The sequence below is a fragment of the Pleurodeles waltl genome, chromosome 12 (genome assembly GCF_031143425.1).
Source record: "Pleurodeles waltl isolate 20211129_DDA chromosome 12, aPleWal1.hap1.20221129, whole genome shotgun sequence".
Taxonomy (NCBI): domain Eukaryota; kingdom Metazoa; phylum Chordata; class Amphibia; order Caudata; family Salamandridae; genus Pleurodeles; species Pleurodeles waltl.
This window is the reverse complement of record NC_090451.1, coordinates 620,627,306-620,642,048: the sequence shown is the minus strand read 5'-3', so window position 1 is coordinate 620,642,048 and position 14,743 is coordinate 620,627,306. Positions and strand designations below refer to the sequence as shown.

General features: G+C 41.9%; 1 protein-coding gene across 2 annotated transcripts in view; it reads left to right on the top strand.

Annotated features, from left to right (window-relative positions):
- The window catches only part of LOC138268376 (perilipin-3-like), a 335,863-nt gene that overhangs the window by 30,348 nt on the left and 290,772 nt on the right, over positions 1–14,743 (top strand). For both annotated transcript variants that reach the window (XM_069217951.1, XM_069217952.1), the window contains one exon: positions 3,090–3,342. In XM_069217951.1, the coding sequence (XP_069074052.1) occupies positions 3,090–3,342 (253 nt within the window). The remainder of the gene's footprint in view (positions 1–3,089; positions 3,343–14,743) is intronic.

Genomic DNA, 14,743 nt, shown 5'->3' with positions numbered 1-14,743 from the left:
TTGCAGGGGTCCACAATTTTTGTAAGGAAGCTCAAGCACGCTTGTCCCACTGGAGCTGCCGACCTTGGTCAATACCCAAAACTAGATCGATGACAGCAAGTGAAGTAAGTGAACCCAACTTTCTCGGCAGAATTGAGGGCCTTTCCCCCCAGAAAAAAAAGAAAAAAGTCGATCTTCAAGTGTATTTTACCGCTGAGTTTGCACTGAAATTTACTAAAAACCCATAGGCTTTGAAAGGGCACTCAGTCAATATACTGGTACTTTCATGGTGAGGCTTGGTGGTGCAGCGAGGACTAGAGTATATGAACCTAAATTTAATGCTAATTCTAACCCTTAATTGACGTAAATGGGATTACATTTGGTAAATCGTCCTTGCCTTTTTGAAGACTTACATCTCCACTGAGGATATGAGTCTTTTGAACGGGGGTAAATAACTTTAAGGAACAGTTTGAAGCAATACAAAAGCCCTTGTCACATTAGTGCCTTTTATCCTCCAGTCAGCCCTGTGGGAGGCACTGTTTCTGTTTCTTAAATTGCCATTGTGTAGGTGAGCGATGACCCCTTGCTTGTCCAGAATCTGCCCACGCGGCATCAGCTTGGCTGCCAAGAAGAGCCTTCGCAATGTCGAGGACAGGTTGATCACTACTAATGAATTCTCTGTTGTAGCATTCATTTACTAGCACTGAAGCCAGCTGTGCAAATGTGAGGGGGCAACAGATTTGGCTAATTGCTGTGTTGCACATGTGCCTTCTCAAGGAAGCCATGCCACGCATTTACTCCAGTTTATTTGACTTGCAATATTTTTTGAATAATAACATGGCTATTTGATCATTGCAGTGCCAAACACGATGCGCAGTGCAGACTTTTCACTCTTTTCCTAAATAATTGCTTTCTACATAAAAACACTATTACTAAGCATAAATGTAGCCCTTCTGAAAATTGCTGCAGTTTCTAGTATACCAACTCTGCCTGTTACCTGCCTGTCACCATGATGCATTAGCCCTCCCCCGCAGCATCCAGGAAAAAAAGGGTATGTGAAGTCCCATAGTTTTTTTTTAGTGTCTAGCACAGAACTCAAACCAGCAGAACTTTCATACTATTGTAGTGCTTTAGGAGTGTCTTAAAGAGGAAGCGACCCCCAAGTGAACAAGCTAGTCTCCTGCTACCCACACCTTCCTTCAACGGTACTAGAGCACAGAGTGTACATCTCTTGTGGCCCTCAGCTAGTATGCGCCATAACGCGGAGCGCACTTGATCCATTACGGTGGGAGTGTGGTAGAGTGAGCTAGTGTGGCAGCGGATGACCACAGCAAACATAGATGGCATCACAAACGCAGTGTAAAGAACGTACGGGGCTTAGAGCCTGCTTGCACACACTACTCACTGGAGCTGCAGTGATGTAGGATAGGGGCCTCAGTCTACGCTGCACTCCCTGCCTTGGGCCTGGACCTCTCTTACGCATAGACCCTCATTACTGATTGACAGAATTTGATGCTCGGATACCAATGGATTGAAATCTCGAATTCTGGCTGGTACCCCTGCAGACCCCTGGTCAGGGCAGGCTTGTGTCTTAGTGGCTTTAGCAACACAAAAGGATGATGGGCGGAGTGCTGAAACTTTTCTAACACTCCCTGTCACAAATCTGGGTTTAATCCATCATTGTTTTGCTCACCATGCCACAGCAGTTTGGACCCAGCCATATGCAAATCAGTCTTCACCCTGTTCCCATGGGAACAGTCCAGCCCAACCTGCCGCAGACCGAAAGGCATACGTTAGTGAAAGAGGTGAGATAGAGGAAACCAAGATGGGAAGAAGGTGAAGAAGTTGGAGAGATAAGGTAGGAAACCAATGGTGTCGTAACTTGAGAGGTGAGGTAGAGGCATGAAATAGAGGAGAAGTGAGGCACAGAAAATTAACAAATAGCTAGAGAGGTGAGCAAAGGAGAGGGATCAGATTGAAGGAGATGAAGTAGATGAAGGAGAAGAAAAGGGAGCAGAGATGGAAACCGTATTGTGTGGTGCCGACAGTTGAGGCAGAGGTTACAGAAGAAGAGATTAGAGGCTCCAACAGAGAATGGAAGAGAGATGTGAGGTCATGGGAGAGGTAGAGTAGCGACAAGTGTGATTGAGAGAAAGTGGGGGCCCTGGACAGTTGCCCATTTTTCCTTAACATCTCTGTATGTTACTCTGTATGGTAAGCTTTCATCGGCAAAACTTTAGAGACAAACATTGTATATGTTTCTATATGGCAGGTGTCCCATTTCCCCACGGAAGTGAGCCCTAACAGAGGTGTATAGTGTGAAAGAAAACAGGCCACAACAATTGTCCTGGCACGGTTTCGTACCTTGAACCCTTTACCACCACCAATGAGGGTGCAACCTGAAAAATAATCCCCACTTTGACCCATATCACAAATAGCAACAGAGCGAGCATTTGCGGCAAGCAAGCTCAGCAGTCATTCAGGAGATTGCTCTCCACAAGGCAATTCTGAAATTTCCTTTCTTCTCTTCATCCTTCTTTCAATCTTGTTTCCTTCTTCTGATTCGTCAAACACTATTTGTCTTTTTTCTTTCGTTCATACTCTTCTTTTTTCCTTCTATCCTTCTATTGATCCTTAGTTCAGTATTTTTATCCCTCCACCAAACATCCCTAGTTTCAGTCAACCATCAGTCCTCCCTTGTTTTCATCCTGCTACCTGTCTCATCCATCAATATATCCATCCATTCATCCATCCATTCATCCATCTCCCCCAACCCTCTTCGGCCCACACCTCCACCACATAGGCATCGTAAAATGGTATTTATGAGCTTCTGAATGGAGGTCAGCAGACTGATCAAAGTAAAAAGAAGAAATTACATGTTTTATATTAATCAGGAATGCCAGGTGGCACCAGCTCCCAGCTCACGTTGATAAAGTGAGTGTTCATGACTCCCCTGACCAGCACCGATTGTTCAAATCAACAGTGGTCCTCTAGTATATATTTTTAACGTGGCCTCTTCCTACAAAATCACAAATGGCATCCATCTCCACTGGACTACATTCATTTTTTTCTTGGCTTCTGCATTCACCCCGTGCTCATTTCACTCCTAGGTAACACTTGACCTAACAGACAAAATGGTGGTGAAGATGGAAGAATTCCGAGACATGGCTCAGGCCGGACTGAATAACATGATGGGGAGGACCAGCTCCACCATGGATGAAGTTAAGACTGCACTGATTCTGACCGTCAGTGGCGTGACACAGCTCAGTATTGGGGATGCCATCAAGCTAGGAGCAGAGACCGTCTTACAGCAAGGCGAACGCCTAGTGAACTACTTGCTTCCAGAGATGAGAGAGGAAGCTGGTAAGTGAACTGGGACCCTCAAACCTCACACCATGCCTTGTTACGAGGCTTATATGTTACTGTTTCACATCACTTACTTGGCTTTGTACCACATTTGGATACAAACATTTGGGCCTTTGGTTAAGGTTTGCACACGGGATGCTCCCAGGGGAATGTCTGAGGACTAAAATGAACCTGTCTAATGCCTTTGGTTTTGTGCTGGATGTTATTTTTCACTGGACTTGTGTTGCAGTGGGGATGTGGGCCATGTGACCAACTGTACAAACACATTTGAGGCTGAAGTCTTAAAGTTGTCTTTTTAGGGTTCAAAGTAGTGGTGCAGATCTTTGACCTCAGCTTATTCAGTATCAACTAAGTGTTGAAATCTGCTGTGGGGTCTTGGCAGACCCCACATCGTGGTTGATATTGTTGATTGCCCAGGGGACATGCATGAGTAAGTGGAGTGTATGTGGCTGGTTGGGTAGGTGGATTTCTTTCAGCTAATCCTATAGATAGGACTATTGAGTTGATGGTCTGTTCTCTTTGTGGCGATTACTTTTAATTGGAGGCTGACTAGATTTTTCATGGTCCAATACCTTTTAGTTGTTATTCATCATGGCAAAATTGTGGGCACTAACGTTTTTAGGTCTTCAAATCACATAAACATGAATCCTGCTTCCTTTGTTCCTGGTGTACTGAGGCCTTTCCTCTTCCTCTGAATGAGCCAGTATTGCATGACCTGACCACCATCCAGTTTCATCCACTGCCACCTAGCAAAACATAGCTGGTACCTGTGAATCACTGACACAATATCATAATCAACAATACAGTGTAACAGAAATATTGTGTCAAAATATCATTTACACAAATCTTGTTTCCCTGTCTTTCTTATGATAAGTACAAAAATGAAAAAAATATTGTTTCACACAAATATTGTTAAAAACATACAAAAGTATCGCTTCTTAATTTATATATAGTTTAAAGTAGTAAATCTTAAATATTTTAATATATTCCACAAATGTAATGTTAGTTAAATGCATCTGACCAATACTTAATACTGAATATAAATATATACTTAAATAAACACACATACATATTGTTGGGATGGAAAAATCCTCTGAATGGTGAGAGACGTGTACCCCTGCCATGAGAGCCCAACTGTGTTGGTGCCTGGATCTCTAATGCAGATTTTATTGTCATAGGCGAACATGAATTGTTAGACCTGGCATCCTTGGCGTACTCTCCCCTGTCTTATTTGCCTCTGCTTCCCATGTTTTGACTGTGTGCTGGACTCAGTATTTGCTGGTTTCGGTACTCTGGGCACTTTACCACTGCTAATCAGTGCTAAAGTGCAAGTGCTCCCTGGGTAATTGGCTTTTCCATGAATGGCATATTTGATTTACTAGTAAGCCCCTAGTAAACTGCACTAGAGGTGCCCAGGGCCTGTAAATCAAATGCTATAAGTGTGCCTGTAGCACTGATTGTGCCACCCATATGAGTAGCCCTGTAAACATGGCTCAGACCTGCCACTGCAGTGTCTGTGTGTGCAGTTTTAAACTGCCAATTTAACCTGGCCACTTGCCAGGCCCAACCAGTCCCTTTTTATACATGTAAGCCACCCCTAAGGTAGGCCCTAGGTAGTCACCCCATGGGTAGGGTGTAGTGTATGTTAAAGGTAAGATGTACTGATGTGTTTTACATGTCCTACCAGTGAAATACTGTCCAAATTATCTTTTCACTGTTGCATGGCCTATCTCTCTCATAGGTTAACATAGGGGCTGCCTTTAAATAACTTTTTTTAGGTGCAGTTTCCCTTTGTGAGCAGATAGTGATGTGGAGTTTGAGGTCTCTGAACTCACAATCTAAAAATACATCTTTTGGTAAAGTTGGTTTTTAAATTGTCTGTTTGAAAATGCCACTTTTAGAAAATTGGCATTTTCTTGCCTATACTATTCTGTGACTCTACCTGCTTGTTATTTGTGAATATCCACTTGACAGTGAAACAAAGGGAGCTGGGGTGTAGCCTGCATATTGATGGGCCATCTGGGCTAGAGTGTGTGGAGGATCTGACACACCTGAATGGGCTGTGCCTGCCCTAACACAATGCAGTCTCCAATCCCCTGGTGTGTGTTTGGGGCCAGGTCTGGGCAAGGCAGGATCTTGTGAACAACAGAGACTTTCATTTGAAGTTTACCTACTTCAGAGGCAGAAAGGGGTATAAGTAGTGGACCCAAAACCCCAGATTTTTAGATTACTTCTGAAACAAAGAGGAACCTCTGCCCAGGAGAAGAGCTGAAGAGGAGTACTGCCCCTTTGTGTGTGACTGTGCTTTGCTGGGTAGGCCTGCATTTGCTGCTTCTGCCTGACAGAGGACAAATACCTGATTTTGTAGTATATTCCTGCTTGTGAAGTGTCTCCAAGGACTTGGACTGAGCTTGCCTCCTGTTTTGAAGTCTCGGGGCCATTGAGGACTTCCTCTGCCAGCAACTGGACTCTCTGCTGAGCCTCCTGCCCTGCCAAGTGGAGCCCTATCCAATCCCTAGGCCCTTGAAAGGTGAATCTGATAGAACAGGGACTGAAATCCACCCACAGGAAGCCGTGCGGGGAAAACTTCGACGCAACACCTGCAACGCGGCTGTAAAAATGACGAGACACCCGCCTCAAGGCTGAAATTGACACTTCACCTGCATGGAGGCTAGGAAATCAGGGCATCACCTGCATCGCTGCTGGGGAAATGGCACAACACCCGCTTGTGGCTGGTAAAATCGACCCAAACCACACGCAGCGCAGTATTCCATCACCGTGGGGCCAGATTTTGCACGCATCATCGCTGGGCGTCAAAATCAGTGTGAACCTCAGCGGATCCGAGTTGCCTCGTACGGAAATCGACGTATCACTCTTGCAGGAGACAAAAAGACACATCACCTATCCGACTAGAGAAGAAACAACGCACGCCTCACTTGCGAGTAAGGGATCAACGCATTGCTGACTTTTCCGACGCACGCTTGCCCATGCAATTTTATTTTTGATGCAAACCAGGTACTTTGTATAACAACATTTCCATTGTTTTCTAAGGAGTAAGACTCTTTTTACTTTAAAAAAAAGCATAACTTGTCTTGTGTATGTTGGAATTTTGTCATGTTGGTCTTGTTTGATTTAAATAAATATTGGCTATTTTTCTAAACTGGTGTGGTGTCCATTTTGTAGTGTTTTCCCTGTATTACTGTGTGTGTTGGTACAAATACTTTACACATTGCCTCTGAAATAAGCCTGCCTACTTGTGCCAAGCTACCAAGGGGGTGAGCAGGGGTTATCCTAGGTGTGTATCTTGATTACTCTGACTAGAGTGAGGGTCCCTGCTTGGACAGAGTGCAAACTGATTGCCAGCCAGAGACCCCATTTCTAACACGAATCATGCGTGTGCCCCATGACATAGGCCTGCCTCGCTGATTGCGGTCTTGTTGGACCATGAGGGGTGCCCAAAGCACTACCCACATAGTAAAGGAAGTCTACTGCTTTCACTAGGAGATAAGCAGCACAATCTAAGTGGTGGCAATATGCCGTGTAGCGATCAGTAGTAGTGAACAGGTCCTTTTTTCAGTGTGTTACTGGAGTGAGGCATACAGGCTCACTCACATTTTTAACATTTCTGCTGCATGCTTAATACACCCCTTGCCTACATCAGGTTGATGTGGAAGAGCGTGCATGGTAGAAACATGTCCTGAGTGCTTGCGTGCTCTCAAGAAATGCACTAAACGGAAGGGTGAAGTGTGGTACAGTTTGCACATGGTGAATGTGTGTGTTGGCAGTGTGTGGTTTTAAAATAATACACTCTGGTACAGAACAAAGAGGCTGCAGTATTGAACAGTATGCACAGACTGAGTGTGTGTGCTGTATGTGGGTATTCTGGTGGTAGCATAATACATGAGTTTAACAGTACTAGGTAGCCAGAGTGCTGTGGATGTACACTTAGTGCGGAATTGTGTGCACTAGAACATTACATGGCGAACCTTGGGTTTCTTTTTGGGAAGCCCAGGACTGCCTGATGAGAACATGAGGAGTAGAGGAATCCCCCAGACAGATGTGTGTATTGCTGCATACTTGTAAGCTGGGTGGGACAAGCACTAGATGTTGGGAGAGCCAGTTTGTCTCTCTGCATTTCTAAGGGCTCTTTGAATTAGTTAAAGATCACAAGGAATGGGCCTTGACACATCTTAGGAAGAGGGAGATGGGGCTGATAAGGGAATCATAAATAGTAGGGCTGAGGGCCCATGATTAACGTTTTGATGCACATATCACCGTGTTTGACATCCAGATCACTCCCATGAATCTTGTTGTGGGTTAATCAGCTTTGAAATATTCCCTGATGTTACAAACATTATTAAGGAGGAAGAAGAAAGAGGAGAGATGTCCATTTCAGAGAAGCAGAGCCACAACATTAAACTTCAAAGTACAAGATGCTAAATTCCATCTTGTGTCTGGAAAAGGACTATAAATAGGGGAGTCTGAGACCCCAAAACTTTGTCATCTGCTGAGCAGCCAGACAGACTGTGTGAGGAGGGAAACTCTGCAAGACCTCTACCTGTGATCAGGATTAGGGGCCCAAGCCTGCTAGTCTCCCTTTTGGGTGAGGGGACTACACCCAGGGAATCCAATATCACCTTCCTTGGAGCCTGGAGTGCCAGCACCTACCTGCCCGCCAAGACCGTTGAGCCGATGAGGAAGAGGAGAGCGTTGGAGGGAGGAAGGTCCAGAAGGGAGCCCTGATGTAAAGACTCCATGTGTAAGGAATCCATCCCTGCACTGATTGGGCTAAAGCCCATGTACAGGCCTGAATTGGCGACCCCGTATGCCAGAGGGGCCGCTGCAAACTGAACGTAGGAGTGCAGTGGGAGAAACCCACTCTGCACCGATTGGGCCGTAGCTCGTGTGCTGGATTGAGTCAGCAAACCTATAAGCAGAAGGGGGCGCATGTAACTGAATCTGAGAGTGTGGCTGAAGAAACCCTCACCGATTGGTCCATTGCCCATGCGCTGGAGTGAATTAGCGACCCCATATGTCAGGAGGGGCTGCCGTAGAGTGACTCAAGGAGTGTGAAAGGAGAAACCTCTTACTGCACCAATCGAGCTTTAGCCCATATGCCAGATTGCTTTGGCGACCCCCTAATTGAAGTAGGGTGTCGCTGTGGATGCCAACATCAGGCCAGTGTGACCGGATGTGTGAGAAACAAAGTTGCAACCCTGTATGCCAGGAGGGACCTCCGGAGGCACTGAGGCAAGGGGTTCAGGCTGTCACTCGAGACAGATACTGAGACCAAGAAACTGCTGAGACCAAGTTGGGACCAATAAGCATTCTGTGAACTGCAACGTGGGAGGCCCAAGAAACAACAGGACACTACCGGAGCCTCCTCGGAGCAAGGACACCACCACCCATCCCAGTGAGGGAAAAGTGACTTGCTGTGTGACCCCTGGGGCAGCCCTGACCATTTAAATCTGCAGGTAGCATGGCTCAAGGGGGAGAGCTGGCACCTGCCAGATGCTGCCCCATGTGATCTCACGCTGCCCAACTTTACCAATCCAGAACAGGACCGCACTGCTCCTCCAATGGGTTTGCTACTACCAGAGAGGGTAAGTCAAGAACTGGGCCTTTTTGGCCCGAGGGGGCCATACAGTCATTGGTGCTTCAAACCTCTAAACTCTGATGACTGGACTTACTAGCAGAGTCAGAGGAAAGTACTCTTGAGTACGGCCCACTAGTTTACATTCTCTGGATGCGACCATCAGAGAATGGGAAATAGCACCAAACCATTTGCAGTACAGGTTGGCCAACAGGGAGGGACCTGACAACTAGTAGACACTAAACAAATACAAGAGCAACCGAGAATATCCATGTGAACTGGGTATAATTATCACAAAACACATATCCACGTGAAACTCACTTTATAACTTAATAAGAGGTTGTCTTTGTGAGATACACCAAAGATCACAGAACTACAAGCGAATTTCTTTATTGCTTTATGGTGTCTCTTTTCTCACTTTGGGATCACTTTTTTCAACTATCACGCTTTGTTTATTTTCCTAAAGTTTGATTATAGAAATGATTCACCATTATATGCTGATGCAGATTCCAAAACATTAAAAATAGTTTTTCACATATGTGTTGATACTGGATTCAGTGGACCTTTTTAAAAGACAGATGGTTTTCGTCTTCATTTAAGAATTTTTTGTATGAGTATACCAGTAGCAATATTTTTCTGCTACAATATCCAAATTGACTGAAAATCAATCATGTGGATATGTGTTTTGTGATAATGACACAATTAGGGCCCCAACCTGTTATTACTTTTTTATCATTTACTTTTTCATGTGTAGACTTAGAATTAAAATACTTCTTTTTATATAAAAACAAGTATTTGACTAGACGTTGATTTATTGTTCATTCTGCTTGCATGCTGAGTTATGAGTCGTGTTCACTGATCTTTATGTGAGCTTCCCACAAAGGAGCCTTGACTGCTTGAGGTATCTACCCAACTAAGACTGATTCTGATGCAGAAGAGGTGCTTGACCCAGTTGAGCAGAATCCACAGTGGGGTGAGCCCTGGTACATCTGGAATAATTTTTTATATATTTACATAAAACCTAAAATATTAACAATTGATTTCCAAAACCATTAAATAAGTTACCAAACAAATAAAATTAACAAATTTAAAAAAAACAAAAAAATAAATTTACAAAACAATTTCTAAAGATTTAATAAATTGTAAACAAATATTAATATATTTAACCAATATTAGGGATTGATAATAGATATACTATTCCAAGTCCAGTTTATGCAACAGTAGAGAAAATGTAAATATATTATTCCCACTCGAAACAGCGCAACAGTAAGAAAATACATCCGATTTCTGAGTGGTTACATTTACCATTCTAACTCCAGTCTGTGAAACAGAAGGGAAAGTGTTAGACTTTAGATGGGTAAGATTTACTATTCTCATTCCAGTCTGTGTAAGAATAGGGAAAATGTTGGACTTTGGAGGGGTAAAATGTACTATTTCCACTCCAGTCTGTGCAACAGTAGGGAAAGCACTGGACTGCGGAGTGGTTAAATTTATTATATATATATATATATATATATATATATATATATATATATATATGTCATAGCAACATCCATACAACGTGCAAGAGAAGCCCTGCCAATGGACTGGAGTTCCCACTGTGTGCGTCACAGCAAATAACTCTCAAATAGACATCCGGTAATCTTCATCGAATAAAAAATGTAGGAGCCATGCCATTGGAGTATAATCAAACGGTCTTTATTGTAGGAACGACAACAAGGAAACCCAATGCGTTTTGAACAAACCTGGTATTGATCACATGACTTTCCACCAACAGATACTCGTTTTCAAGAGACTTTCAACAAAAATAAACTAAATACTCACATTTTATCGATACTCTCAATTTCTCTCAAAAATACAAAAATATTTTCATATATAAATCATAATAAACCAATCAAATTAATATAACGAAAGTTATATAAACAACTTGTTTTTCTGCTATTTTGATATAACGTGTACGCTTGTCAAGGACTACAACAACCTTTCATTTCATTAGCTCACAAAACTACTCTCGCAAAATGAATAACACTTTTTACAATACATTCACAGTATGTATTACGATTGTGAAAAACTGAATTTCTTTTTCTCACATAATTAAGCTATAGCAGCAATTAATCAGACTATTTCGCCATTCTCAACCACCTGGTTATTGATTCAAAATATTCACAAGTATCTGAGCAATATCTGTTGTGAACATTTCCCTAAATAAAAAGAGAAAAAGAAAAAGAAAGAGAAATTGCGACTACAGTAGCCAATTACTTATCTATATAGCCCTCAACCGGATGAGTAATATCAGTCACTGTCTTATTTCAAAGGATTGGCTGGAATCTTCATTATTCTTCTTCTTTATAAAATTACTCATTTCTATAGGCAAATCAATTTTCATTGCTGCACTAATTACTATGTGAGTTGCAGAAAAGAATGAAGAGAGAAGGAGACATATAAAATAACTAATACTGAATTATTATCACATGGTTATCCCTCTGAACAACTGCCAGTCCTTCATCTACATTCATTCCATTTGGACATACATTGCCTGCTTCCAAAATAAAATAAAACAGGATTCTAACTAGTGTAGGGTCACTAGTCTGTTTCCACCCCTCACACTTTTCGGTGACCGAATCCTGAGAAAAACATCTAGTTTCCTTCCAGTCACCTGCATGTGCCTCATTAAAATGCTTTGCTGTATTGTATGTACTGTCATTATTGGTAATGGCGTGCCAATGTTCCAAAATTTGTTTTTTTAACCAGAAACAAGGTTAACCCAATATACCATTTGGCACATGGACATTCATGACATATATTACATGATCAGTCATACATGTTATAAACTTCTAAATCTCCTATTTTCATTTTGTACCCCCCAACAACCCATTGGATACATTCCTACTAAACTTACAAGCCTTTCAGCGTCCGCGTATCTTGTAGCCTTTCATTTTGGAAAACCATATCTCATCTTTTGAATCAAGAAAGCTGTGTACCAATAGATCTTTCAAAGAAACATTTCTCTTATATATAATAGAGGGATGGTTGTCCGCATTCTGTTTTAATATGGGATCCTGGTTAAGATATCCCATCTTCTGTGTAAAATACACTGTAACTCATTACCCTCTCTAGAGTACTTAGTAATGAGAAGAATAGATCCCTGAGCATCAGTGGGTTTGCATTTAGATTTACAAAATAACATAATCTCCCTATTCACCTGATTAGCACATCACTCGCAACTTTCAGATGCTTGTGCGAGTAACCTCTTGACCGAAGCCTAGTGATCATAGCATCTTGTACTCTATTTTAATCTTCTTCAGAACTACAATAGCGTTTAGCCCTGACAAATTCTCCTCATGGAACACTCCATCGAAAGCTCAGAGCATGACTACTTTAGGCATGAAGAATCGAATTGCTCGCTGTTTCTTTTCTGAATAGACTGGTGTTTAGATTTTGGCATTTAGCTGGCAACCTTACATTCACAAAATATACTAACTCTGTGCTATGTGTCATTGTGAATTTCAAATTCAAATCATTATTGTTCAACACGGTTACGAATTCCAACAAATCAGATTCTGTACCATCCCAAATACAAAAAATATAATTGATGTATTTGAGCCAGATAATAATCTGGTCCGTCCACCGAGACATGTTGACATCCCAAACACTGTTTCCTCCTACTAGCCTACCAATAGATTGGCATAACTGGGGGCGAAACAGGTGTCCATTGCTGTCCTTTGAATTTGTCTGTACCAAAATTGACATTTATTGAACAAAAAAATGTTCTTTGTCAAACATGTCTTCACCATGTCTAGTATCATATGTGTAAGTGATAGTAAATTGATCGCCCCACGCTCACAAAATTATTTGCAGGCTGCTAGGCCATCCTTATGCCTTATGCTTGTATATAGGGTTTCAACATTGAAGCAGGCCATAATAAACAATTTCTCCCTATGGATATTATGGATTTTAGCCGAAAAATCTTTAGTATCCCTTACATAGGTGGCAAAGAAGGTATTTCATAAGATCATAAATTAAGAAAGATCCTTAAATGGAAAAGAAAGGAGCTACCTGACTGTAATGCCAATACACCAATATATGTTCTTTCTCTGCATCATAATCTTTAACAACATTTTCCCTGTTAATAATGAAGTGAATCTCCATGACAAGGAGTAACGTATTTCTCATAAGTTTGCATATAAGGAAGGATCCCACTATTGAAGAAAGAAAGACTGCCTACTATGATGGCATTACTTTTGTATTGTGACCAGGCGCCATAAATTAGCCCCCTCACTATTATAGAGGCAGTTATATGACCCCACTGAAACCAGTTGCTAAGGGTGTGCATCTAGTATGTTGTAATACAAGCTTTTACTTGTAACCTTTAAAAATATTGTCCTTTTGATTGTATAGGCGCATCTTTCAGGTTCTAAAAATGGTAATCCTAAAGGTTATGATTCTAAAAACATACTTTTTGACAACATCGCAGTTCACTTATTAGTACACATTGGAAGAAATCTGATACAGAAAAACTCTCACTTCTAGTGTCACAACACCCCTGGGAAGTCGGGGAGGTTACCTATTCCCATTAGAGGACACTACGACAACAGAAATTAACTTTGATCCTGATTCTCAAAGATTTTTGCATATGTAAGTGGAACCTATCCACTTAAAAATCTAATCTGTACAGAAACCCTATAATCTTGAGTCAGAGAACTGGGACAGGGCCATATTACAAGTGTCACTTTATTTCAATGTTATCTAAAATGCCAATTATTGCTTCAGTGGAATTAGGAGATCCATTCAACGTCTATGGGAACATGGGAACATGGGGAATTAGTGGGTGAATCGAACAAGGAATTACAGATTCCTTGGTTATTTCCTTTTTTCTTAGTGCACCTTAGGGGTTAAATTCAGAATGGGTTGAATTTTCCCTGTCCCTGGTCTACCTGTTGTGTTGGCCTTGGTGAGTATTTGTGCATGCAGATTGGGGACACCAGCAAAAAATCTGCCAGTGTTGCAGATGATCTATTGTAATAAATCTCCACCGTGGGCAGGATAGAGGACATTCCTTCATGGTTGCCTATCAAAAGGATTCTGTACAACTACAAACTCAAATGGTTATGGGTATCCATAAATATTTTGTTGCCCCTTCCCGTCAGTAATGGTATTTTCCTGTGATGATCAGAGGTCCCTTTCAATAGTGGGGAAGGGAAAGATACACCTTCCTACCCCAAAATTCAAATGGTTACTCCCTGGGGTGATTCTTGCATGTAGGGAGACAAATAGAATTTAAAAACTTGCTTTTTCACATTTGTAGCATGTCTACCCCTGTAGGAATTTTTTCAAGTGGAAAATAAAAATGGGTACAAATGAAGGATTAGGGTTATACCTAGAAATATATTCTTGCCTTATCTCCCCATACATGTACTTAGGGAGTTTGTGAATTGATAGATATACTTGAATCGACTTTAAGCCTAGGTCTGCAACTCCTTTTTTGTGAATCAGGTGATAACTTGACCAGTTGTTTGTTGGGGTATAACAAATAACACAGAACAGATGGAAATGCAGTTATTTATTAGTGATATTGTGATTCTCATCACTTCTGTTAGAAGGCTGATAGGATCCCTTAGGGTCTGTGTGTTCCCTTTTTGAAGAGTCTGCTGCTACTGACATTCATATGACGATACAAGGGCTTGTTCAGCAATAGTCATGCTGATGACCAGTACTTAATGTTCACTAATTCAGATGGTTGGCACTAGTACTCATGTTTGTGTACAGAAACTTATCTATCCTTACAAGGCTTTGATCCACAGCAAG